The 26,223-nt window shown below is 38.2% G+C and overlaps 5 protein-coding genes and 1 non-coding gene across 8 annotated transcripts; all 6 read left to right on the forward strand.

Annotated features, from left to right (window-relative positions):
* Positions 1-589: 589 nt before the first annotated feature.
* Positions 590-2,648, forward strand: LOC133745445 (uncharacterized). Its single transcript, XM_062173517.1, is given in 5 exon segments — positions 590-979; positions 1,253-1,498; positions 1,866-1,947; positions 2,108-2,322; positions 2,416-2,648. Coding segments are annotated over 5 exon segments (894 nt in total). The 5' UTR covers positions 590-749; the 3' UTR covers positions 2,537-2,648.
* Positions 2,649-3,626: 978 nt separating this feature from the next.
* LOC133746545 (E3 ubiquitin-protein ligase SIS3) lies at positions 3,627-6,937 on the forward strand. Its single transcript, XM_062174711.1, has 10 exons — positions 3,627-3,948; positions 4,033-4,071; positions 4,160-4,226; positions 4,319-4,392; positions 4,749-4,887; positions 4,972-5,064; positions 5,166-5,231; positions 5,321-5,437; positions 5,952-6,065; positions 6,337-6,937. Exons 1-10 carry the CDS (start codon positions 3,920-3,922, stop codon positions 6,709-6,711), a joined length of 1,113 nt encoding a protein of 370 aa, XP_062030695.1. The 5' UTR covers positions 3,627-3,919; the 3' UTR covers positions 6,712-6,937.
* Positions 6,938-7,192: 255 nt separating this feature from the next.
* Positions 7,193-11,483, forward strand: LOC133746543 (protein EXECUTER 2, chloroplastic). Its single transcript, XM_062174710.1, has 11 exons — positions 7,193-7,597; positions 7,883-7,999; positions 8,083-8,148; positions 8,258-8,364; positions 8,444-8,525; positions 8,792-9,478; positions 9,950-10,076; positions 10,165-10,334; positions 10,430-10,504; positions 10,769-10,861; positions 10,988-11,483. The coding sequence occupies exons 1-11, from the start codon at positions 7,268-7,270 to the stop codon at positions 11,087-11,089; spliced, it is 1,956 nt and encodes a 651-aa protein (XP_062030694.1). The 5' UTR covers positions 7,193-7,267; the 3' UTR covers positions 11,090-11,483.
* Positions 11,484-12,729: 1,246 nt separating this feature from the next.
* Positions 12,730-14,891, forward strand: LOC133746546 (CASP-like protein 4A3). The gene is made up of 3 exons (XM_062174712.1): positions 12,730-13,427; positions 13,812-13,947; positions 14,605-14,891. Exons 1-3 carry the CDS (start codon positions 12,874-12,876, stop codon positions 14,797-14,799), a joined length of 885 nt encoding a protein of 294 aa, XP_062030696.1. The 5' UTR covers positions 12,730-12,873; the 3' UTR covers positions 14,800-14,891.
* Positions 14,892-21,137: 6,246 nt separating this feature from the next.
* Positions 21,138-24,985, forward strand: LOC133746183 (serine/threonine/tyrosine-protein kinase HT1-like). 3 transcript variants are annotated; one of them, XR_009864005.1, is made up of 4 exons: positions 21,138-21,998; positions 22,470-22,925; positions 23,763-23,930; positions 24,030-24,550. XR_009864005.1 is itself a non-coding variant. In XM_062174346.1 (3 exons), the coding sequence occupies exons 1-3, from the start codon at positions 21,639-21,641 to the stop codon at positions 23,841-23,843; spliced, it is 897 nt and encodes a 298-aa protein (XP_062030330.1). In that variant the 5' UTR covers positions 21,138-21,638; the 3' UTR covers positions 23,844-24,551. The 3 variants fall into 3 exon arrangements, 2 of the variants coding, with proteins under 2 accessions (XP_062030330.1, XP_062030329.1); XM_062174346.1 differs by having other exon boundaries at positions 23,763-24,551; XM_062174345.1 differs by lacking the exons at positions 23,763-23,930; positions 24,030-24,550 and adding an exon at positions 24,565-24,985 and having other exon boundaries at positions 21,148-21,998.
* Positions 24,986-25,295: 310 nt separating this feature from the next.
* Positions 25,296-25,375, forward strand: TRNAL-UAG (transfer RNA leucine (anticodon UAG)). Its single transcript has one exon. It is a non-coding gene; the product is annotated as a tRNA-Leu (tRNA).
* The last annotated feature ends 848 nt before the right edge of the window (positions 25,376-26,223 follow it).

Below are 26,223 nucleotides of genomic sequence, written 5' to 3' on the forward strand. Positions count from 1 at the left end.
AGTTGAAGCATATTCAAAACTATTAACCAGTTGCACATTTTTTGATAGACATCAAACACCTTACCTCTTTCTTTGGAGAGATTTTGTTCACTCACCTCTTCCATTGAATAAATTCATTCGTCATATTCCTAAAGAAGTAAATTTGCTGATTGTTTGTTTGACTAAATTATAGATGTAAGACTTTTTAGTCCTCAACTATGTTAGCTAGAGGTCTTTTTCTGAAGTAGTTGTAGACTTGTAGTCTTCAAATTCATAAAAGACATCCGTACCAATCTTTCAGTTGAAGGTGACTAAAAGATTGTTATCGATTGTATTGTTGGCAAGATGAAGATTCCTTGGAGAATTCAAGCTCTTGTGGCTTGTGGCTGATATCAAAACTATGTCTCTTTAGTTTTCTTCCATTGTTTTTAGACAATTCTGTAAAGAAGCTAATTTTGCATCAGATCATTTTGCTTTCCTTGATTATTTTGTTCCTACTACTTTGGTCTGGTTCAATGCGTTCCAATTGGATAAGCTCGGGAGGGGAGAGGGTGTTAGGGGTTTTATATTTTATTTTTGCTATTTTGTGTTATGTTGTATCAAAAAAAAAAAAAACAATTCATAAACGACATGTTGTGCCACATAATCAAACGGCATTCCTTTTGGTCCATCAGTTGGGATTTGGAGGGAGATGAAGTGAAAGGAGTAGAGCAAAGCCAAAGCCAGAAGTGGCTGTTAGTTAGGACTCAGCCCACAAACACCCGCCAAAAATGATAGTAACATCTTCTTCCTCCCTTGCAAACCCTCCTCATCTTCCTCTTCCAACTCCATCAACAACCTCCAAAAACCCTAACAATGCATTCCTACCCATCAGCCGCCGCAACCTCCTTGCTGCCCTCACCCTCACCGCAGCCCCTTTTGCCCTCGACCCCATGTCCGTACAAGAGATAGCTTTTGCTCGTGGCCTCTTCCAGATGCCCCCAGTTAGACTCAGCAACAGGTAATTCACTAAACCCGTAACTTTTTTCCATCTTTTCTTGTTGGATTGCTCTTTGGTTGCTCAGAAATTCAATGAAATGGAAAATGGGGTTTATGGGGATTTTAGGTTTATGTTGTTTGCTCTATGTTTAAATTGATAGTTTTGACAGAATTTTAGTGATATATGTGATTGGATTGAGTAATGGTTGGAGGTTTAATGTGTTTCAACTTTCAATTGTTGTGCATTAGTTGTGGAGTTGTTGCTAACTGTTGTTGGGTTGGTGTTTGTGGGAAGGTATTTTCTGGTGAGGGCTGGGGAGTCTGAATATGAGAGCTGGGGGGTGATTAACACGAACCCAGTTGCGAAAACTTCTGTTGATAGCGGGTTGTCAGAGAGAGGGAAGAAGCAGGCGGTGAGGGCAGCTTTCGACTTGAAGGAAATGGGGGCTTGTGACACAAGCTGTTGGATTTGGCCTTCTATCACTCAGAGAGCTTACCAGACCGCAGAGATCATTGCATCGGTTAACGGGGTCACTCGAAGGTATGCAAGTTAATATTCGATTGGTTTTGAGACTTCTAAGCATGTATAGGAGTAGAAGAAGATCATGCCTTTTGAGTTTTGACACAATGAGTACTAAATGCTTACTCGATTAAACCTTGCTTGAATTTTGGTTTGTTTCAAATCCAGAACATCAGAATATATGGTTTGTTATTGTGTTTCCTGCTCTCTTGGTTAGCAATCGAAGCCTAAATCCTTTAACCTGAATTATAATGATGATTTGAGAGGCCAATCTGGAATCACATTGCTATGATAGAAACCTGCTGTTCAAGTACAACTTTATATGATAACTGTCCATATATGTTCGCTTGCTGCAATAATCCCTTTTTCTTTTTCTGTTCTGTTGCAGTAACATTGTCCCAGAGTATAGCTTTCTAGATGCCCGTGGCTTAGGAGCTTATGAAGGAAAGAACCTAGAAGCTGTTTCAGAAGTAGCATTTCCATCTGCTTTCACTTTTTTGAACTTTCGGATTGAATCTTGAATACCCTTCTAAATAGTAGACTTGTAATCTACAATTCTCCTGTGACTCAACCAAGTGCAATACTACTGCTCATTGACATCAAGTCAATAACATTTGTGTTTGTACACAGGTATATGCATCTGATACTATTTCTCCAAGAATCAAGCCTCCTCCAATTGATGATGGAACCCCGAATGAGAGTGTCTCCGATGTGTTTGTTCGGGTGGTACAGCTCATGTCCATACTCGAGACTTAATACTCTGAAGACACAGTAATAATTGTCTCGCCAGATTCAGACAATTTAACAATCCTACAAGCTGGTATAGTTGGACTTGACTTGCGAAGGTAATCTGACACACTTAAACCCCAGTATTATTCTCGGCAAGACCCATGTCTTTTTAGTTTGAGATAAATAAGAAACGTATTTCTAAATTTCAGGCACAGAGAACTTTCTTTTGCACCAGGAGAAGTCAGATTTGTTGATACCAATAGTGTACCTACTTACAAGCAACCTGCATCAGCTATATATAAGTGTTTGAATCCACCAAATTGTACCTGAACATCATTTCTGTCTTTAACTATGTAAAGACTAGTGAAGTGATCATCTCGCTTGTTTATAATCATCGTCAATTCTCATAAATCATATTGCTGGCTCCTTATTCGGTTTCCAATTTTCCATGATTTATTTCTATTCTCATGAACGAGGAAAAGAGGCATGAAAATATACAAGTGCTATCCACCAAATGAACACTACCGGAAGAAATTTGTTTAAGGCTTTACACTTTTTACTCGTACTTCCACTACCAATATGAGCAATCCCACTTATGAGATGAGTAGTTCTGTGAATGCTATAAAAAATTCCACCAACGGTATTTTCGGTACTGTTTTAATCCGTGAATTGAACGATGCCTCATATGATGTTGTAGTTTTTTACAATTCTTTATAGTTTGAAATAAGGATTAAGATATATGTATCTACATATCTATCGGAACTTTGAAAAATGGAGATATCGGAAATATCGGGAATATAGGAGAAAATATATTGTTTTTGAAAGAGTCAATTTATTGGAATTACATATAAATACATATGAATGTTAACTTGTTCTACATCCAAAAAGAGACTTGGTTGAAAAGCGGCTCGTTGGTCTACAAAAATGCAATAATCAGACTAAGACATATGACTCATATAGTACGAATTGTAGTGATGAACATGATAGTCATAGATCTCTTTAAAGCTGCCGACTGTTTCTCCTATAAAAGGATAATAACCCAATAGTCTGTTCTCTTTGTCTGAACCTTTAAGCTTTGAGGAGATTTCTCCTCACCCATATTCGTTTTGAGGAGATTTCTTCACTCTATTAGAGATATATCCCAAATTTTTTCACTTTATCGGAAATATATCCCAAATATCTAAAATTTGACGATGTCGGAGAAATTTCGGAGGAAACGGTAGAAGATAAGATATTAACCCCTTAAGATATATCAGCCCGTCTAAAAAAGGAGATATATCAGATATTTCAATCATTGGGTTGAAGATTAAATTAACAAATCCCTACAGTTTGGGTACGCATATGTAATTACCACAAACATTTTCCGACGAATAAATAAATAAAAAATAAAAAAAGGGGAACTTCTGAGTCATAACGCCGTAACGGCTGGAGTAATGGGCAAAAAGATACAGTCAGCATTTTCGAGTTTCCAAACTTCCAAAAGATCAAGTCCATCTCAGAGTCCATAGACTCCGACTCGCCGACTCAGTGGTGGTGGTGGTTCACCGTTCACTCCCTTACCCCCTGTCTCTCTATTTCCGGCGAGCTTTGTTCTCTCCGAAACCTCTCTCCTTCCGCGAAAGATCGGAGTCCGATTCAAACATTTCCTTCCTGAAATGAGTATCGTCGGATCTTGTAACTCACTCGCAGCGATTCGCTCATAGCTCGACCTCCATGGCCATCAGAGGCGTCGATTTCAAGTGGTCAGTACCTTTCTCTTATGCTCCGCCTAGGTTAACTGTGCCAGGTTTTTTGATTTCGAATTGTGAATTTTTTTTGCTTTGCAGGTACGATGGATTCTTCTTGTCCATGCTCGCGACCAGTGTGTATCCTTTATTAGGGTTTCAATTTCAATCTCTGCAATTCGTTTTTCGTTTTGGATTATCTGGTTTTCCTTAATAGGTTTTCTGATAGAGTAATTGTTGCGATTAATTGGAAGCGGTACCATACTTGTACATATCCGTTGCATATATGGATTGTGGTAGGTTCTGGATTGTTAATATATGCGCTTGTTTTGGATTTGAAATTTCATCTGTGGTGATTATTATCATTAATTTTTACTGGTATCTTCAGGTTGATTACACTACAGTGTTTGTATTTCGCTTGTTGATGTTTGTTGATAATGGGCTGGCAGCTGGAATGGGTTTGTAAGTCCATTTCTTAGTGAATGTACATCTTTGCACTTGCATAATTTTCTTATATAGAAACAACAAGAATGTAATGACACTATTAATTAGCCTCCAACAGGGTTTCCTTTGTGTACATCATAAGTGAAGTAGTTGTATGTTAGAGTTTTCAATGTATCCTGGATTTAGCTGTGGTTTTCGATATTGGGGATGATAGAGTTTGATTACAAAGATTGGGAAAAAAAAAATAATAATAATAATAAGAGAGCCCTTGATAGTCTCGACTCACCTCAGATTCTGTGTAATATTGCCCTGGTTTTTTTTATCTGGGGTGGCAATCTGTGTAGCTGAGTCCCTTCAAATCATTATGCTTGTAGGGATTTTGGGTGGCAGCAAAGATATGCTCGTTTCTGTGGGAGAGTAGTGGTTCTTTCAATTCTTTCTCTGCTACTCTATCCATTTCTTTGGGCTTGGACGGTCATTGGGACTCTGTGGTTTAGAAGCTCGAAGGACTGTGTAAGTTGATATTCTTTGTTCTCGGCAGATTAATAATATGCAAATAAGCTTAATAATGGAGCTGATGGATCTATTCGCTTGCAGTTGCCTGAAGATGGACAGAAATGGGGTTTTCTTATTTGGTTGCTTTTTAGTTACTGTGCACTACTTTGCATTTCGTGCATGTCACTTGGGAAGGTTAGTGGTGCCTTTTGTAGTTGTACATTTTTTAGAATAAACCAGGACTTTGTTATAAATACTTTCATTTTTCAATGTGCCTTATTGACTCCTCTTTACAGTGGTTGACACGAAGACAGGCACACTTAGTGCGTGCTCAACAAGGGATTCCTGTATCAGAGTATGGGGTAAATCCTTAAACATTTGTTTGTATTGGCTAATCGTTTTTCCAGACCCTGTGTCATACTCATGTTATTGGTTTCTTTTACCGTTCAAGGTTTTGGTTGATATGATCCGGGTGCCAGATTGGGCATTTGAAGCTGCAGGTCAAGAGGCAAGAGGAATGGGTCAAGAAGCGGCATACCAACCTGGACTTTACTTGACAACAGCACAGGTCAATCCCCCCATTCTATTGATAAGGAAATTGCCTATGTCCATGATTTGAAACATTTTTCAGTTTTGAGTCTAATGATTGTGTCCTTTGCTCCTTTTAAGCCCTAAACTTATATCCATAAGTCTATAACATATTTTTTTCTTAAGCACTTGGTTGGAATATTGGTATTAGGCTAGTTAAGCTATTTATGTATCAGTAGTTTAACTGATTCCTGTACTCAAAACTAATATTTGAAAGCAGTGCCTAGGAAATAGAGATTTGGGGATTTTAAAGGGTGTTTGTCATGTGCATGCTTATGTGCATATGCATAGTCTGGTTGGAAACTGATCACTCTGTCTCAAACATACTGTCTCCCTTCAGAGGCCTGTTATTAGATTCTTTTTTTCTCTTTCAATAATGTATTGTTATTGTGCTTTACTAGTGATCAATTGAGAGGAGAAAGAAAAATTCTGTTTCCTCTCCTTAAAATCTTTTGTTCTGGATGATGACTGACTATATGTTCTGATGGTTGCAGAGAGAAGCAGTGGAGGCACTCATTCAGGAGCTTCCAAAGTTCAGGTTGAAGGCTGTTCCAACTGATTGCAGTGAATGTCCAATCTGCTTAGAAGAGTTCTATGAAGGCAATGAGGTAAATCTTATAATTATCTATCTTACTTTTAAAAACCACCATAATCTCAAGTTTTAAACCAAAATCTTGTATGTTCACTGTTTAGATCTTAATATATGAATTGCGTAGATGGACTCTTTCTGGGGCCGTCCGTGCAATGTCAATGGACTTGGGAAAAAATAATTAGGGGAAAAACTGCATCACTACTTCGCAGACCACCGCACCCACGCACGCATACTTATCTATATATATTTTAGGATGGTGAGGATTCTTAACGGAAATGATGGTGCAGGTTCGCGGCTTACCTTGCGCTCACAATTTCCATGTAGAATGCATCGATGAGTGGCTTCGATTGAATGTGAAATGTCCTCGGTGCCGTTGCTCAGTCTTTCCGAATCTCGACCTCAGTGCTATTTCCACTCTCCGAGCTGAGTCTGAACGGTCATCTGTCATGTTGACTGCCAACCGGTATGTGAGAACCCAACCATCAAGTCAGAGCTATATGCTGAGATTGCAGGGTTTGCTCCACCCAGTCCATACAGAAACTGCAAGCAATGGGGCGGACACTGCTTTGGAAACTGCCGAGAATGGGGGTGTTGCCATGTCTAGCCGGGATCCATTAAGCCCAGGGCAGGTCCCTTCTGTTGGACATGTTAATAGTTGTTGAGTCCACCTCCACTCCACAACAGCAATAATAGAGTGTTCATGTAACTGCGGTTTCTAACCCTCATGCCAAGGAAGGCTTATTGGTGTTATTAATCTGTACCAGGCCATCATTGCTTGGCATTCTTTTGCAATACCTGTAGTAAAAAGCTTTTGCCACGGTTTTCTTTGTAATGATATACGGATTCATGGTTAACAAATGCAGATTAGATACTCAACTCAACCAAAGCTTTTTAGGCCTAAGGACTAATCTCTCAACGCATGTGTGAAATACTCTACTGTGCATTGCAACGCAGTGCCTTATAATTTTGATAGCTTGGTGACTATGCACGGCTTAAATTACAAGTCCCACACGTTTTTGTTAACTTTAAAAAAAAAAAAAAAATCAATTTTGGTAAAAATCCAATTGGTAAAAAGAATACCCAAGAAAGATTTTGGGCCAGGCCTTTGCATGTAGAAAAGTCTCACACCAGTTGATTCTATCCATATATCTCTTCCTCTTCGTCATCAAATGCTCCGATAACTCAGACACAGTGAGAGATAATTCAAAACCAGAAGCGATGGCGGTGGCCAGTTCCTGGGTCGCGGCGGGTCAGGCAGCAATCCCGGTAGCCCAATTCGGACCCTTCTCTTGCTCCGGTCTCCTATCCAATAAGTCCATCAAATTCAACCACGCCAATAAAAATCTCGGCTGCCTTCTCACTTTCTCCGTCCAATCCAAGCCTTCGTCTGGTTCGAGTAGGAATAGAAAACTGTGTTGCAGTTGTGGTGGCGAGAATAACAGCACTAGTGTTGACTGTACCGGGTCTTCTTTGGAATGGGATTGGAACCAGTGGAGCCGCCATTTTTCTGAGATTGAACAAGCAGAGAGCTTTGCCTCTGTGCTCAAGGTTTGTCGAATCCTCCATCTTCTTCATCCGGATGCTCAATCCTATCGAAATTTCGTTTTAGTATGTCAATTTTGTTCAATACTTCATTGGTGAAAATGCATGGTTGCTCAGTTTATCTCTTTTTGATTGATTTGATATTTTCGAAATAGCCGAGACAGTTGAAAAGAGATTTTTGGACCTTGTGTTCTTCTAGTCTTTCACAAGTTTAGCATTTAAAATTGAAAGATTAAAGCTCAATCATTGACCTTTTTCGTTTTTTGACTTGATGCTGTTGTGCTTTTCTAGTTTCAACTAGAAGATGCAATTGAGAAGCAAGACTTCCAAGAAGCTATGAAACTGAAAATGGCTATTGCAGAAGCTACATCAAAGGACACGGTTGCTAAGATCATGTCTCAGTTGAAGGTGAGATAAGCATTTGTGTCACTGTAACCGGGACCTGCTTATAAGAACTTGTTTTTTGACAATGGGCGGTTATATGTTTGCAGATTGCAATTGAGGACGAGCGCTACCATGATGCTTCAAAATTGTGTAAACACACAGGCAGTGGACTGGTAAGTGTGTGTGTGTGTATCTCGCAGTTTCTAATGAGCTTATCAGTTTAGTGTGCTTTGAGGTGAACTTTTTCGTTATGTTCGTAAACTGTTCTCTGCAAATGAGCAGGTAGGCTGGTGGGTTGGCTACCCAAAAGATTCAGATGATCCCTTTGGAAGACTCATACGAATAACTCCTGGTGTTGGTAGATTTGTTGGCAGGACTTACAGTCCAAGGTAAGATACTTTGGTCTTTGGGTTTGGATTTAGGTGACATATGCTGGTGAACATTACAGTGATCATTATTTCTATGCAGGCAGTTGGTTACAGCATCTCCGGGGAGTCCCCTATTCGAAATTTTTGTCGTTAAAAATGCAGATGGGACATATGTTATGCAGGTGATGTAAAAATTTACAGATGCTTCTGATAGTAATATTTGATTTTATCTATGTGCTTGCACCTCAAGTTTATTACTGTAGAATATGGCATGGCTCTAATTTGGCTGATCATACTTTGCTTAAACTTTATTAAATTATTGGAGAAGTTAATTTGCACCAACATGTTCCTACCTCATAGCTCAATTTTAAAAAGCACTCAGTGTGGGTTAAGTTCACTTCAAGTCCAGTAGTCTATAGCACGACTCTGATATTGGATCTGTTATCAGGTGGTGTACTTGCAACAAGCCAAAGCCAACTCCACTGTTGCATCATCCAAACCTGAAAAAGGCTCATCTACTCCTGAAGTTGAGAATGCAACTGTAGTAGATGTTCAGAAAAATGAAGATAAGGTAGAGAGTAGCGAAGAGAAAGGACTTAATATTGAGGGAGCAACTGAGGAGGGTATAAAAAGTGTGATAAATTTTCTGAAGAAAAAACTTCCAGGACTGAAAGTTAAAGTTATGAATGTTGATGTTGCTAAGGAAGTAATGGAGGACGACAATTCGGTAAACCGGCTGATGCAAGAAAATAGTGAAAACTCTGAATCTGATGAAAATTCTGAAGATGAAGTTGATACTTTGGACGAAATTCAGCCTGATGAGGTCACTCTAGGAGAGAGTGGTGATACCATAGATGATGAAAAAGATTTGGACATGAAACTTTTTATTGGGGGAATTGTACATAATGAGGATACTGCCACCAAGGATGAGTATGTTCGTCGACCTGCTGAAATCAAAGATATGGAGAGAGAATCTTTTGTGCTGCATATTCCGGGGAGAAGCCTAGATCATGATACTAGAGAAAGTAAAGCATCCAAGATAAAAGTGGCAGCTCAAGCAGCTAAAAGTATCTCTGAGCTTATGCCATCTGATGTTGCCAAGGCATTTTGGAACTCCGACAAGCTTTCTCCAAAGGTCAGTTGAGCTCTTATGCAATCAGGAATAACTGAATAAGTACGGAATTTAAATTTAATTGAAAACTCCGCTTGGTCTTTCTTGGGTTCTTGAATAGACTGATTTAATTAGATACTTTGGTTTTAGATGTTAGACTCATGGTTTACAGTGATTTTGGAGTTGGAATCTCTAAAAATTATTCATTCTTGATGCCTTTTTTGTATTTCTTTTATTCTATACCCTTATAGTAATGCAGTATATAATGTCTTAAAGTTGCATCAATGGCAATTCTGTAAGATTCCATGTTTCCTTTTTAATCCAGTATTTCAAATAACTGGTGGAAGTTTGTTTCAGTCAAAGCATAGTAAACTGTTTCAAAGCATAGTAAACTGTTTAACATACTAAACAGTTCAAAACCATCTGCTTGCAATTTTAAGCATTCCTTGGATAATGTTAATATTAGTTTTTTTCTTCATCTTTAATTGTACGTAGGTTACCAAAAATATGCGTGAAATAGTGAAACTTGCTGTTAGTCAAGCACAGAAGCGGAGTAGATTATCTGAGTACACAACATTTAATCGGATCAGCACCTCACGAGGGGATCTTGATCCATTTGAAGGTGAGTTTTCTTACCGTCCATCTTCATTTCTTTTATTCTTGAATTAAGCAGGACAATCCTCAAATGAATTCTAGTGGTTGAACTATAGGTCTGTATGTCGGTGCATTTGGTCCTTATGGCACTGAGGTAGTGCAACTCAGGCGTAAGTATGGGCACTGGAATGGTTCAGATGACAAAGACGATTCTGGCGATGTGGAGTTCTTCGAATATGTGGAGGCAGTGAAGCTAACTGGGGATCTAAATGTTCCTGCTGGCCAGGTTTATAGCTACTCTGCGCAACCACATGTTCACTTTATGCATGCATGATGCATCAGGGTTTTTAATACTAACCATGTGATTTCTGGATATTCCAGGTGACATTTCGTGCTAAAATTGGGAGAGGGAGTCGTCTTTCCAACCGTGGAATGTATCCGGATGAATTAGGAGTGGTAATGATACTGGCATATCTGTATGTTCTGTAGGAATACTTCCATTGACTATATCAGTACCATAGAAACTAGTCCTGAAAGTGCTCCTTTTCATTTGCGTGTACACTATTTAATGCCATCTTTTTTAGCTTTAGTTTATTAGACCTTACAATGAACTTAGTAGCACGCATATTTGGGGCCTAAAGCTCACTGCATTGAACTATTAGATTGTCTGCATGAAAATGAAATTCTGGACATTTGCTTATTAAGGGTTCATTTGTTCAGGTTGCAAGTTACAAGGGCCAAGGAAGGATAGCAGAATTTGGCTTCCGAAATCCAAAATGGGTTGAAGGAGAACTACTCCAACTCAATGCCAAGGTGATTAAACCAGTTCACGATGTTTTTACTAGCACTTCTTTCCTGAAGCCTAATTGGCCAGCAAACTATTTAAGGATAGCTTATATTTCTAATGCTTTCCTTATCTGGGTTGATATTTTAATGTAGGGTATTGGACCGTATGCCAAAGGTGCAGATCTTGGTTTTCTTTACGTTGTCCCAGAGCAAAGTTTCCTGGTATTGTTCAATCGCCTGAAACTACCAGAATGAGCCAATTGTATCATCATTGGCTTGATACTTACCCACCTAGATATGGCATGACATCACACACTTGATGTGAGAGATGGGTTCTTTAGTTGTACCGTATCCAAGCAAAGAAGGTTGGTTTACCCTTGTTAAGTAACACATATGATGTATTAGTTTCTGGCATTTTGTTTCCACCCAAATTCGACCTTTTCCCCCTTTAACTTCTAGAGCTGTATATCATTTTTGCTAATTGACCAAAATATAATGCGACGAGTACTGAAAGTACTATGAGAGTCCCAAGTCGTGAACCGTTTCCAGATATTGCTGAGGCTCCCTTTGTGTTGTATGTTAATATATATATCTACAGACTACAGGCATGATTTCTTGTCAAGTGAGAATATAGTGGTGAATTACATAATGGCGAGTCATGAATGATTATAGTCTAGAGCACCAAGTTAAGAAACTAGTAGATTCTAATATGTGGTTTCTTAAATTAGATTTTGTTAATTTAAATTCTAAAGGGGTTATGATTAGAAAAACGCATTTCATTGTTTATGGAGATCCTTTTCTTGGTTGTGTTAGGTATATACTTTCCTCCTAGTAGCCTCTCGCCACACTGTGAACCACAAGAGTGTATTTCCAAGTTGTGATTGCTCGTTGATATTCCGATTCACAGTACATAACATATTAGACTTGGTAAACAAACTTGATGGGGGTGGGGGAAAACGTGTGGAGTCCATTAGCTTGAAAGATCCTATAATTGATTGATTATTGTGAATGTAACTGAACTACCCAGGAGGAATCTGTATTTATGAAGAATGAAAAAAGTTGGGACGGAATTTTTGCCTTTAGCTTTTTGGGAAAGGATAGCGCACCACTAAAGAAACCCAAAAGATCTTTATATAAAGTTTCCACTCAAGGCTTCGCTTGTATTTTTGTAGGCTTTATTTTGTTTTCTCTTGCTTTTCCTTCCCTCTCAAGTCTTTAACATTGCAGCTTCGCTTCGTGTTATAGTTTTCCACTCTCCCCCATTGGCTTTGGCTTTTGAGTAATGCTGAGGATTGTTTCCTTAATAACGTCGGACTGATTATACTTGTGTGTTTTTATTGCGGCATCCCACTTTTGTCCAGCTAGGATGTGGCTTAGAGACCCTAATCTGTCCTCGACTAAATTTCATGTCAAGAACTTGAGATTAATCGGCAATGATGTAGAGTTTTACACCTCGTGCAAATCAGCCGATGAAGGAAACAGTGGTGTTCTCCTAGTCCAATCTCACGACTCAAATCTCATCAAATATAAGAGCAAGTTCACCCGTTGGGTCACCAGATCACCCACTATTTATTACTTTTTAGTGTTAATTTCACTCTCTGGGTCACGAACACAATGTATTTCGTGCCCTGAGTCACCCTGTACAGTGTATTTCGTGAAAAAGTAGTGAATAGTACCCGATGACTCAACGGGTGAACTTGCTCTAACGAACGGTGCAAAATATTAATTAAAGTTTATTCTAATGAATAATTTAACCTAACTCAAGAGTGAGTCACAAATTAATCTTTCAAAGTAGTGATGAAATAATTTATAGTAAGCCGTCGTGAAAATGATACCAATAGTAAAGGTAACTTGATCAAAGAAAATCAGTGCTCACTTTAGAGTAGTAGGTAGTGTCCAGTGTCCAGTGTCCATTGTCCAAGAAAGAAGCAGTTCCACGTAGAGCCTGTTAAAGTCTCTTCCCTCCACTTTCACTTTTCACCAGTTCCCAAAACTCACTCCTTCTTCGTCGGTCCACTCTGAATCCAATAGAGCACCAAATGGATGCCCTGAAAGGAGGCAAGCCAGCCATGAAGAAATCCTCCTCCATCAACTCCGACGACTCCGCCTGCACCGCCGGCTCCCCCCTCCGCTACCTCTCCCCCATGCGATCCGACGCCGGCGACCCCTCCGAATCCCCCCCCTACGGCTCCCCGGAGCTCTCCCCCCAGAAGCCGCCCCCCGACAACTCCAAGGCCATCATGGCCGTCGACAAGTTCACGCAGTACTCCCCCTCCCCCTTCCGCCCTCAGAAACCGCCCGAGAAGGCGCCCTCGCCGCTCGTCGTCTACAACAGCAACCGCGCCGCCAGGGAGGACCCCCCGCCCTCGGTGCCCAAGGCGGCCGCTCCTAACGGCGTGCCCTGGACTGCCGGAGGCGGCGCCGGGGTTGGGAGATCGAGGCGGCCGCCGAGGAGAGACGATGTGTTGACGACGGCCGCGCTGGGGTTTCGGGTTAGCGAGTTGGTGCTATGCTTGATTTCGTTCTCGGTTATGGCCGCTGATAAAACTCAGGGCTGGAGCGGCGATTCCTTTGATCGCTACATGGAATACAGGTTTTCCATCTATCTGATCAGTTTTGAATTTTGAATTGGAATTTCAAGTTTTGGCCAACAATTTCAATTAAATTTGGATTCCTCTTTGAGTAGTTCAATTACTGCTTGTTTTGTACATGCAATTAGTGCTTGTTTTGGATTTTAGTCTCTGTAATCTTTGAGTAGTTCAATTAGTGCTTGCTAGAATCTAATTGTTAAAAGTTACAACTTGAAACCCATTTTGATTGCTCTGATTGATTTAGGGAGTTCAAATGGTTGGATTAGCGAAAATGTCTATTGATTGAATGTTAAAGTTTGGAGCTCTTTCAAGTTTTACGCAATTTTTATACTCGTGAATTTAAATTTTTGGAGATGGGGGTGATGATCAATATGATGTTCTGACAGGTATTGTTTAGCTGTGACTGTTATTGGATTTGCATATGCTGCTTTTCAAGCATACAATCTATCCTACCATCTAGTCACCGGGAATTATGTGATCAGGCACCACCTTCGTCACCACTTTGATTTCTTCATGGATCAGGTGAGTCATGCAGCCTATCCATCTTGTTTGCCTTTGTATGATTCTGGTTTTTCTAGAGAAAAAAATCAAACCAAAATCAGTTGGTTCGGTAAAAACTAAAAACACAATCAATACAGTGCACACACTAGCAGTAATAAGCATTTGGAATGTTGGACATTATTGAGAAAACACAACTTGGAGGATTGAATCAATCATAGTTGGATTCATTTTGGGATGGTGACTCCATTTTTCCGAGTTGCACCCCTAAAAATCACAGTAATGCTTACTCAAATGATCAGAAGGGATTGTTGTTCATCACTTGTTGGTTTAAGGTTCATACTTTTATACTGGTATCTCTTACATAAAAATTTGGTGCTTCCCAATTTCCTCAATTCCAAGTATCATCTTTTATGTTTCTACCTAGTACCCAGTAACTAAATTAGTTTAGCACTGGGCATCCCACTGAACTTCAAAGTGGTCTTCTCTCTGGTATGTGGGTCAGCTGAATATGGGGACTGGCTCCTCCCACTAGCCTCAAACTGTTATCTTTTCTTGGGTTGAATGGATTGGTCTGTATTGGGGTCTTAGATTGACTCCAAGTAATCATTAGACCTGCATCAAATCATTGGATTTTGCTGATTAATAATGCTTTGCCTTGTTGATCCAAAATTTTTGCAGGTACTGGCATATCTTCTCATTTCAGCATCATCATCGGCAGCCACCAGGGTCGACGACTGGCAATCAAATTGGGGAAAAGATGAGTTCACGGAGATGGCTACTGCTTCAGTCAGCATGGCCTTCCTCGCTTTCATTGCCTTTGCACTAAGCTCCCTGATCTCTGGTTACAACCTATGTACCCATGATTCTACGTGATCTTTACAATGAGCTGCAGACTCAGTTTTCATGTTGTGAGAAAATAATATATAGAATGTGAATGAAAATGATTGATTTTCCAGTGGTGTATAGCTTCAAACTAGCTATGTTTACAATATTAGGATACCTAGCAATTTCACGGTCATTGTTTTCTCGCTTTAAACATCTCATATTTAGTTATTTACAGATACCATAGTATTTATGGTTTATAAACATAGGCTTCTTAATAATGGTGACTGGGGATATAGATTAATTTTGTTCCTTTTTTTCCCTTTGATTCAAAGTTTTAAATTTCTCTGAAACTGCCGAAATTTCCGTAATTTTGAAGTACCGAAACGAAATTCATATGCTATATCATTTCCGTAAGAAGTTTCCCGAAATTTTCCGTACATTTCCACAAAATTCTTAATTTCTGAAATATCTACACACTATATATTTAAAAATTCACACCGAAATTTTGTCCGAAATTTCTCTAAAATTTCTGTTAAATTTTTATGTCACCTACAATGAATTTTTACTTCATACTTTTATAGAGAAAATATGAAATTTTGATTTTTTTTTTTTGCAATCAAGTTGAATACAACAAAAAAACCTTTTTGTTTTTATCTGCTACAAAGTTGAATGCTCCAACCATAACATGATTTCATTTTTGCTTCGTCTTAAATATTGTATGCTTCATACACTATAACATCATATTAGGTAATTCCACAATATCCGATATATGGATTGCATGTGGAAAGAGAACAACACGTACACGTACACATACAATAACCATGTGATGAAGTACGAAAATCATTTCCAAAATTCATGTACTTAGGAGCAGTATTGTATGATACTAAATGAAAGCAGTTCAACCAGCTACATCGAACCACATCATAATAGCTTTTATATTCCTTTTGTTGTACTTGTTCATTTTCATTCACGGGGTTTTGGTTTTACGTGCCCCGCCCCACCCCCTTGTAATTTTCTAATTATTAAAAAAAGTAAATCATATTTACATTATCAATATACAACACATTATCAATACACAGATAAAAACACTAGTTTAGCAACCTACTACAGTACTAGTTAATTACTCGTCCATATAAAATATCATAATTCTATTATAAATGTATAATTTTAGAGATGTTACATTGTAAATAGGTTTATTATAGGTTAGTTTAGTCTATGTAAAAGTTTCATTCAAAAATATCATTTTATAAATGCAATTAATTTGATTTCTTTATTTTTAACCGAAATTTCCACCGAAATCGAAACTTTCTCCGAAATTTCCTTAAATTTGAAGTACTGAAATTGAAATTGAAACCGAAATTTGAAACCTTGCTTTGAATGGACCTTGAAGAAAAGAATGGAAACAATGGTGACAGTGCTCATTTGGTTAATGAGCTGCAAGTAATGGATAATGTGATTCGCTGACATCTCACTTGAGTCGGAAAATAAAAACGGGAGTATGAAAATAAACTTTCGGCATTGGTGTCTCCTGCGGTGAGAGATTATGGCGGTTCAGTCAATCTCATCATATCGAACCTCTTCAGCAACTTTCCGGCCTCGTGGTTTGAACCGACTCCTTAAGAGTTTAAGTTCTGGGATGACTCTCATGGCTCATATTTCGTGTCATATTGGAGGTCATACTCTCGACTAAGCTGGTCTAAGATTTGGATTTGGCTTGCTTTTGGTGGTTTTGGTGTGGATTTATTGCCTCAAATTGGTTGGGCAAGTAGGACCCATATTCAGTTCTTAAACCGTTCACAGTTGCTGCATCATTTTTTTTTTTTTTTTGGAGTGAAACTCTCTTTTTGTTTTTTTTTTTTGAATAATTAGAGAGTGAAATTCAATCTCTAAGAGTGTGTTTGGATGAGGAAAATAAATGATGGAATTTAATTGAAATTGAGGATTTCATAATTCCTAAAAGTCAATTCCCTCGTTTGGCATTATCAGATTGGAAATTTTAAATTTCTCTGTGGAAAAAAACGAAGGAATTAGTTATTTAAATTCCTCACTTCAATTTCCACCAAAATAGGTGTCATCTACGAATTTCTTTGCAGTATTCAATTTTTATTTCCAAAACAAGATTTTTTTCTATTTTATCTTTTTATTTGTTTTAAACTTTCTTAATTTATTACACATTTCAAATCCTAAATAGATGCAACCAAACAATAGAAACTGCAATTCCATTATTGATGGAGTTAAAAGATTCCATCATTTATAAATTCCTATGGATTTTATAATTTTCTCATCCAAACACACCGTTAATTATATGAAGTGTGGAATTTACTCACTTTTTTTTTTCCTCAATAGGCGGCCCATTGGTATTTGAAACGCCTACGGCTCCTAACTGAGGAGTGGGCAGTCCATTGGTATTTAAAACAATAGAATTCTAGTTTTGGGCTTTGCCTGTAGGCTCTCTTGTTATGCGGGTCTTGTAATCGCACCCAAAGCTCTGCTCCCAACCTGGGAGTATGATGATGAAACGATTTGCCCCTCTCTCTTGTGAAGCCATAGCCACAGCCGAGCCAATGGGCCTGTAAGCACTGAACAAAACAGCATTGCTGTGAAAAACATGGGAACTCATTTTAAGGCCATAGTCTAGAGACTCTGGACTAGGGCTCCTCTTTTATGGATTTTTTTTCTTTCTTTTGCTCAATATCTTAGGTGGTCTTAGGGTCACGCTAATTGATCCATGCAATTCATGATTGTTGCTATTGCATTGTTAATGTTTGTGTCATCAGGTATTGACATAAACCTACAACAGATTTCCCCACCTACAAGTTCATGTTATGCTTTGCATGATTAACAAGCATGTTACGTTTGTTATCATCTATTCTAGTGACTCTAGTCCATTCATAAAAAAGCAGATGGTGAAATCTCTACATAAAACACGAATATATCTAGTAAAAGTTTGATTGAGACCGATCATGTCTCAATCCAACAACCATGATGACCTATTCATGCAAATGTTCTTCCTAACTAGCTAAAGCTAGGTTTGGTGCTCCATCGATTTGTGTACTATGGCCTGTGGGGTTCATTTGTAATTTTGTATGAAACTATGCACTTGCCACCAAAACCCACATGCTGGCTTTCCTTCGCTATTTCCTGCCTATATATCCAAAAAAAAATTGAAATTTCGAAGATAAATTTTCTTGATTAAGATAAGCTAGAACTTTAATCACAATTAAGATACGTGTGCGTCATAGACTTGGTTGCAGGAATTACATTAACCAGAGCTGAGATATATATGATTGTTGTGACCGTTGTGGGTCTCTTACATTAACCAGTGAGAGAGGTTTACTTATAATTCAAAATACATTTCAGTGATTTAAAAGATTCCCATTGCTTAAATCTAGAAGGTCGATTTCTAATAACTATTGGTATACTCTCTCCGGCTCGATCTTTCTTTTCATCATTCATGATTTTCCGTTTTTACAATTCCTTCTTGATCCCGATCATATCATTAATCGAGTTGATAGTACTATATATAGAACGATCAAGTTCCAACAAAAACCCTATATAAATCAACTAAAAATAAAAGACAAATTAAATCATTTTACCAGGAACGACCAACAGAGTTTCACGTGGTATACTCCATCAGCCATGTTGATCTAGAGCTGAAAAACGAGCTACATGACAAGCCCTTGTCTATCACACCCCGTCGTCTTTTTCTAACTAAACAGTCAGCGACCACCCTCTGTTCCACCATCATCTTCTTCTTCTTCCCCTGCCTCTCTTCACATTCACTTGTCCTCTCCAGTACCAGACCTGTACCCACAGTGTCCCATGCACTCCATCCTCAGCCTCACGATTCATAATTATCCACGAACGGACATATCTCATCTCATACAAACACTAGCTTACCCCACCTTTCTGCTTCCATATCATGCCAGAAACCCTACCTCCATATATAATTATTAACCCGAAAAGCAATGCCCTCATACTTTACACCTCCTTAAGCTTTGTCATTTGCGATAATCAAATTCGTTAATCATGGTTTAAGTAATCATCACCAACCCTAATCAGTACGGTAAGGATATATTCTGTACCATAAGTTTCTGGCCAAACTTATCGAATCTTAGCTGGTCCTATACGAACACGTGGCTTCATCAATCAACAAGCCTTACCCATGCATGTGCATGTCCTCCCAGATCTTATATAATATATGCCTTCGTCTTTTCTCTGGTGCTGATTAATCAAACCCTTTCGTAATAATAATGCAGATAGAAGCTTTTTCCTTGTGCATCATTTGTTTTATTTCTTGGCCCCTCATGTTTGATCTTATAAAACTGCCTCCCTGTGATTCTCTTCGATAAATAAACAAATGTTATTCTCTAATGCTCCTAACACTAATATATATTAGCAATTAATAGGTAATCACTGTGGAAATTTGACCCTTGAGTGTTGAGTCCTTGACAATGAGTTGACACCTAAAATAGTAAAATGCCCAAAGTTGTTGGATTGATTATGTATATGTTTAGCTATGTACAAGACTACAAGTTCTACCTATAAGAAATACCAACTTGATTTAACAATATCATAACTGATACTGAGAATTAATCGTCAAGGACAGCATGCCAACCTACAAATTAATAATGCAGATCCTTTCAATAGTGGGTACATCTTTTTCCTTTGATATAACAATAATATTAGTGGGTAGATCTTGATGATAAACTTTAACCCACCAAACTATTAACCAAGCAGCATCTAATTTGCCTAAAAACTTAGATAAAATATCATGTCATATCAATGATCATGATCGTGGTAAGGAAATGACAGGTCTCAAATTTTGATCAAAGTTTATTAGTTATCTGACGAGAATCCATAACTCATACTAATACAACCGGAGAATTTGAATTTAGAGCAACAAAAAATCTAATTATATATTAGACCGTCAATATATTTTGAAAATAAATCATTACAATGTAATCAAAGTTGGACGATCGGGATTTTTTTTCGATAACAGGACGATCGGGATTTAGAATTCTAAAAATGCATCAAATGAGTTTGGGATAAATCATTTCATGTCACATAACAAGCACCTAATTTTGTTGATTTGAAAATATATATATATATATATATATTTTTTTTTTTTTTGGCGAAAATTTGAAAATATATTTTGGAGACCTTGTTTAATTAGGTGGGGAACCTAGTCGGATCCGGCAGGAGAATTCGGACCCAGCCCAGTTGTAATTGGTAGGAAGACCCCCCACACACCCTCTGCAGCCTTCCTTGTTTTGCCTTTGCGGGTGCAATTTGAGCTGTACCTCTGCCTATGTCCGTCTCTGTACAAAGCCGGCCCCGGTGGGGCGTGCAGAACACGCGCCAGGAGTGAGAGTGGAGTGGGGCTCGATTCTTGTTTTTGCGTTGTTTTTAGAACAAAGCTGAGTGATTAAAAAAAGAAAAGAGGTATACGGAAGAGGACCATACGGCTTCTCCGACACGCCCACGGGGTCCGTCTCTGCTGAGCGCGTGGGGCCCACCTTCTTTTTCAGCTCGATTCCTCTGTTTTCTGCTGTAAGTTTTGTAACCTCCTGTCCTTGGGAATGACTAATCTATCCTGCCCCTTTTTTTTTTTCTTTTTTCTTTTCTGTTTTTTAACATTGAGAGAATTACTCTTTAATCCTTTGGTAAAGTCTTTGAATGTAGTCATGTAGACCAGATGCCTTTTTCTCACTCATTCAATGAAAAATGAGGGATGTTTTATATTCTTAAAAGTTAACAATGAAACTGTTTGGATACTAACGAACTTGAATCAATATGTTGACGTCAAAATTAAATTTATGATATATGAAATATGAAATTAATTTAAAATTGAATTTCATACGTCCGGCTTAAACATCTGTGAAGTCATCTTATTTTCAGAGAGAAAAAAATGTGTCCCTCAACTTGTCATGCAGTCATTCATTCAGAAACATAAAGAGACACCTCTGCAGTTACACTTAACATGTTAATAAAAATTAATGCAATAATTGTCGGACGATGATTGCAAGTGAAAAACGATACTGTATATGTGGCTATATCAAAAATTTGGTAAATATACAGTTATACACGAAGAAAGAAAATTACTAATGAGTAGAGGAATGTTGAGAATAGGGGATATTCTTGGTCAAATCATTTTCCAGGTTAGTTTCTTCATTCCAAAGAGAACACAACAGAGGCAAAAGTATGCAAGACAACCAGAAAGCTTGAAAAGCAATTCCACTTTGGATATAAACAGAAGGGGATGGGGGCAGAATAGGAAACCCGAATAGGTCGAGGTCTTAATCAAAGGAGGATCCGGTTTGTCTCCTGAGATGTGGATCTTCGCACGTTATGAGGGGTGTTTCTCGTATGGAGAGAGAAATCGAGTGTGTGAGACTGTGAGTGAGTGAGAGAAGAGGCGCCAGCTCTACCCCTATATGCTTTCACTGCTCCAACAACAACAACAACCCGATTCAACTCAACCCAACCCAACCCAACCCAATTACTTCCTCTCTCTCTCTCTTTCTCTTTCTCTCAGTTGAGTTGAGTTGAGTTGAGTTTTGTTTTTTAGCTTCCCCATTATTACAAACCTCCCAACTTCCTTTTTACTTGTCTCTGATGAAAAAAACCTGTATTTTCAATGCTGCTTTTCTCTCTCAAATGGTGCTTTACTTTTGTCTGAGCTCATCTATGAGCCTTTGAAAAACAAAAGACTCCTCCTTTGACCCAGAAACTTTGAAACACAAGAAATGAACTTTGTAGCTTCTTCTGCTTAAAGCTTTGATCTTTGCAGCTCTATTTGAAATGTAGTGTACTGGGTCCTCTTGAAACTTTGGGGTTGGGGTTTTTTTTTTGTTCATGGTGTTGATGAGTATTGCTTCAAACCCATGAAGAATTTTCAGTGGTATAAGCAGATTTCCAACAATGGCAAACCAGAGAGGAGGCTGTCACTTGGAGAATACAACAGGGCGGTTTCGTGGTCCAAGTACTTGGTATCTCCAGGGGCTGAGATTAAAGGCGAAGCAGAGGAAGATTGGGGTGCTGACATGTCCCAATTGTACATTGGCTGCAAATTTGCTTCAGGGAGACATAGCAGGATTTACAGAGGGGTTTATAAGCAGAAGGATGTAGCGATTAAGCTTATAAGCCAGCCGGAGGAGGATGCCGACTTGGCTGTTTTGCTCGAAAACCAGTTCACTTCAGAAGTGGCTTTGCTGTTTCGATTGCAACACCCGAATATCCTCACTGTAATCTTTCTCAATCTTCATCTCGATCTTTAGTCGGTTTGTGGCGGTTTTTATTGGCTTTTCAGGTTTATGGAAAAGAAGAAATGTGGTCCTGGTTGTGTGGTTTCACTGGTTTGTGATCTTTGTCTGACATGCAGTCATCTGTCTGCTTTTTCGATTTTGTGTTCTTTGGTCTAATCAAAACCGGATTCTTGATTCGTTTTAACCTTGCATCCACGATTGTAGTGAAGAGAATACTAAAAAAGGGCCTATAAGAATTTCGATTACGGTTTAAGAAAAGAAACTGTTCTGCCTAGTGTTAGAGAGATATGCTCATCTCGTGAGCCATATACAGTGCTTATGTCATTGTTTTTGAATGGTTGGTAAAGATTCCTTGCTTACAGAGTTGTCTATCTAATTTTCCAATTGGACTGAGTGTGCGTTCTTCACATTTTGATGTTTATGTTTGTTGACGGCTACTTGATTCTGCAGTTTGTTGGAGCTTGTAAGAAGCCTCCTGTGTTCTGCATAATCACCGAGTATTTATCCGGGGGATCGCTGAGAAAGTATCTCCATCAGCAGGAGCCACACTCCCTTCCACTCAGCCTAGTTCTCAAATTAGCCCTTGATATTGCACGCGGAATGCAATATCTTCATTCTCAAGGTATACTTCATAGGGATCTCAAGTCGGAAAATCTATTGCTAGGAGAAGATATGTCTGTGAAAGTTGCGGATTTTGGTATCTCGTGCTTGGAATCACAGTGCGGCAGTGCTAAGGGGTTCACCGGGACTTACCGTTGGATGGCGCCTGAAATGATAAAAGAGAAACACCATACAAAAAAAGTTGATGTTTACAGTTTTGGCATAGTTCTTTGGGAACTTTTAACAGCACTGACACCATTTGACAACATGACTCCGGAACAGGCTGCATTTGCAGTGTCACAGAAGGTATCTCCTCTTCACATTTTAATTTAGGGTATAGTCAATGGTATATTATGAAAAGGCTCCATTTGGGAGGAATATTCTCAAAATAAGAATTTGTTTGAAAACAAGGCTAAATTTGTTAAAAAACAAAAATTACTACAAAACATAAAGATAGATTGTGTTCGATAACTGTAGCTACTATATATTTGAAAATAATTTTGTTTCTTTCTTCTTATTCTACTAACTCAAATGTTGATATAGGGATTGCTGTAGTCTGACCAGACAATTCAGACCTTATTTGTTAATAAGTTACTAGGTTCGGCATACCTATAGCCAAATAAGACCTAATAATAACAGGGTAAAAGTCCTGTGATTGTTATCCCAACTCATTTCAAATTAAGATCAACATGACTACTAATATGTCCTTTACCCAAATTGCACGATTGTAACTTCTAAGAAAACTGAATAGGAGGTATTTTCATAAAAATTAAATAAAATTTACTAACTGCTTTATTGTAAGTCACTCATTTAACTATTAAGAGCTTCTAATTGTTTCACAGACTGCTCGAATAGCTCACAAGCAGCAATAGTTTCTAGAAGTAGTCTCTCTATTTGCCTTGGAACATTTTATATATCAGTCCTTCAACAAGGTGATAAAATTCTTAAATTTTGATGCAGTAAAAGTATATATTGCCATATTGGAAATGAAGTGTATCAAAATACCAAGTACCATATTGGCATATGCTTTAGTGGTTCTACTCTTCTTGATGCATCAGCTACACCTGTATGTTCCTCACATGCATCATAAGTAGGGCGAGCGACAGTCATTTATATGCTTGTCCTTGGGGTATTATATTGCAGATCATGTGGGGACCTGCTGCTATGGTCATCATCCTTATCCTTGCAGGAAATGATATTTCCAAAATCAAAGAATTATCTTAAATCCATATATCCTAAAGCCACAGATCATTTACAAAAGCGAAGAATTATACTAAGCATGTTCTACGGTTCTACCTTTCCAGTCCAGAAGTATGAACATTTCTAACTCATAGGAAGAGTAACTTGAGGATTTTTCTAATCTCCTTCTACCAAGTAGGAGCACACTGACATCTAAAATTTGTGTTTCAGTGTTTGCAGTCAACATCTTCTTGCACCTGTTATGAGTTTGTGGAACAAATGGGCACTACTTTGTTTTAGAGCTGTTGAAAGTCAAACTTGCCACCCTTGTAAAATGGGTTTCATAGCTATGATTTAAAACCTTTCACAAAGCTTCTGTGTTTTTGGAGATGCTCATATCTCCTTTGACACTTCATAATTAGATAGAGAAACAACTAACCTTTGTCGTATGTGGTATTTGTGCCTGTGTCGCAACGCATGATTTCAGTGAGATCTTTATTCGTAGAATGTAGGTTATGAAGCTCTGTAGTCTGTGCACTCAATTATCTGTGATTGGTTTATTATTTTGAACAAACACTGGAATGAAATGTCATGATACCCATGATTCATTAACATAAAAGTCAAATGTTTTATTCAAATTATTATCCACCTGGATGAGTGAAGTGTTTCAGTGTGCCTATGATCAGAGTGAAGACTAAAGAGCAAGCATTCAAAGTTGATCAACAATTTTTTCTCTTATGTGCTGTATATCTGCTATATTGTGCAGAATGCAAGACCTCCGTTGCCGCCCACATGCCCAACGGCATTCAGTCGTCTCATCAACCGATGTTGGTCGAGTCGTCCGAAGAAGCGACCCCACTTCGATGAGATAGTTTACATTTTGGAAGGTTATGCAGAGTCCCTTGAGCAGGACCCAGATTTTTTCTCATCCTACAAATCTCCCCAAGATCACACCCTTTCCCGATGCTTTCCAAAATGGATCAGTCGCCATTGATCTGCATATTGAAAACTGGGAATTCTTTCTTCTAGAAATCAAGTATCAATGTTAAATACCATGAGCTTTTCTTGTCTAGGTTCACATCTTCATACAATTATTATTGATTATGATTATGATTATGAACCTTTCTCTTTATGTCTTGTTAACCATCTCCTCTGAGAATATTGAAATGAAAGCACTTCCTTCTATCTGTGTTTGAGAGCTACTGTACTAGTATATCTTCCTATTATTGCTCTACCTTTAGTCAATTTTGATGTGACATACCGCAAAGTCCATAAGCCTTTAACTTGTGTCTTAAACGTCAAATTCTTAAACCTAGATCCTATCCACCATAATTGAACTTGATCGATAATGGTTATTGCATTGTCCTTTCGAAAAGAAGAGCATGGCATTTCATCCTAAAAGTCTTTAACAGCAGTTGAAAAAAAGCACGAGTGCATTTCAAATTTTCAGCAGAATGAAACCGGGACCAAGTGATAAAATAGACGTTGTATGTATCTGACAGTTTGGCCGAGTGGTCTAAGGCGCCAGATTTAGGCTCTGGTCCGAAAGGGCGTGGGTTCAAATCCCACAGCTGTCAATGTTTTGCCAAATTTTTATGAATGAAGTTCCAATTTAGCTGAAGAGGTTTTGGGAATCTATTCATCTTGACTCCCAATTTTTTTGTTGAAGACATTGACAAATTTTTATGAATGAAGTTCCAAATGAGCTGAAGAGGTTTTGGGAACCTATTCATCTTGACTCCCAATTTAATTGAAGATCTCTCACTGTAAATAACATATCGATGTAGATCCAACTTGGGGAATATGGAATATCAACTCCCAATGATTCATGTTATCTGTGGTAAAAAAACGCACAAGAAAACAAAGTAATATTGAACTTCATTTTCAATTTGTCTACCTCGGCATAGTTAACTATAGGGCTAAATACTGATTATTACCCTGTAGTTTGGATCCAAAATCAATTCAGTATCTGAACTTCTAATTTCATCAAGAGCACCCATGCACTTTCAATTTTGATCTAATAGGTCCAATTTGTTAGTCTTCCAACAATTGAGTCATTTAACTTGTTGATGTGGCTCATATATGGCCTATATTTTATGATGCGGTGTTGAGGTGGCCTGCATAGTCAATTTAAGAGTGAGTCCCACTATTAGAAATCTATCAAATAAATAGTTTTTCAACAAATAATCCAACTATAACTTGAACTCATAAGAGAATATTAACAAATTGGACCTATTAGACCAAAATTGAAAGTACATGGGTGTTTTTGATGAAATTAGAAGTCTAGGGACTGAATTGATTTTGGACCTAAACCATAGGGTAGTAACTAGTATTTAGCCCTTAACTATAAGGTTTTGGCAATCTACTCATCTTTACTCCTAATTTAGCTTAAGATCTCTCATTGTGAGAAAATGTTGATCTAGAT

Source organism: Rosa rugosa, chromosome 4 (genome assembly GCF_958449725.1).
Source record: "Rosa rugosa chromosome 4, drRosRugo1.1, whole genome shotgun sequence".
Lineage (NCBI taxonomy): Eukaryota > Viridiplantae > Streptophyta > Magnoliopsida > Rosales > Rosaceae > Rosa > Rosa rugosa.

Coding starts and splice junctions, on each gene's coding strand:
- LOC133746546 (XM_062174712.1), top strand. CDS start 12,874: ATGGATGCCCTGAAAGGAGGCAAGCCAGCCATGAAGAAATCCTCCTCC. Junction 13,428..13,811: donor GATCGCTACATGGAATACAG/GTTTTCCATCTA, acceptor ATGTTCTGACAG/GTATTGTTTAGCTGTGACTG. Junction 13,948..14,604: donor TTGATTTCTTCATGGATCAG/GTGAGTCATGCA, acceptor AAATTTTTGCAG/GTACTGGCATATCTTCTCAT.
- LOC133746183 (XM_062174345.1), top strand. CDS start 21,639: ATGAAGAATTTTCAGTGGTATAAGCAGATTTCCAACAATGGCAAACCA. Junction 21,999..22,469: donor AACACCCGAATATCCTCACT/GTAATCTTTCTC, acceptor TTGATTCTGCAG/TTTGTTGGAGCTTGTAAGAA. Junction 22,926..24,564: donor CATTTGCAGTGTCACAGAAG/GTATCTCCTCTT, acceptor TATATTGTGCAG/AATGCAAGACCTCCGTTGCC.
- LOC133746543 (XM_062174710.1), top strand. CDS start 7,268: ATGGCGGTGGCCAGTTCCTGGGTCGCGGCGGGTCAGGCAGCAATCCCG. Junction 8,365..8,443: donor GGCAGGACTTACAGTCCAAG/GTAAGATACTTT, acceptor ATTTCTATGCAG/GCAGTTGGTTACAGCATCTC. Junction 10,335..10,429: donor TAAATGTTCCTGCTGGCCAG/GTTTATAGCTAC, acceptor TGGATATTCCAG/GTGACATTTCGTGCTAAAAT.
- LOC133746545 (XM_062174711.1), top strand. CDS start 3,920: ATGGCCATCAGAGGCGTCGATTTCAAGTG. Junction 4,072..4,159: donor TCCATGCTCGCGACCAGTGT/GTATCCTTTATT, acceptor GTTTTCTGATAG/AGTAATTGTTGCGATTAATT. Junction 5,065..5,165: donor CGTGCATGTCACTTGGGAAG/GTTAGTGGTGCC, acceptor TCCTCTTTACAG/TGGTTGACACGAAGACAGGC.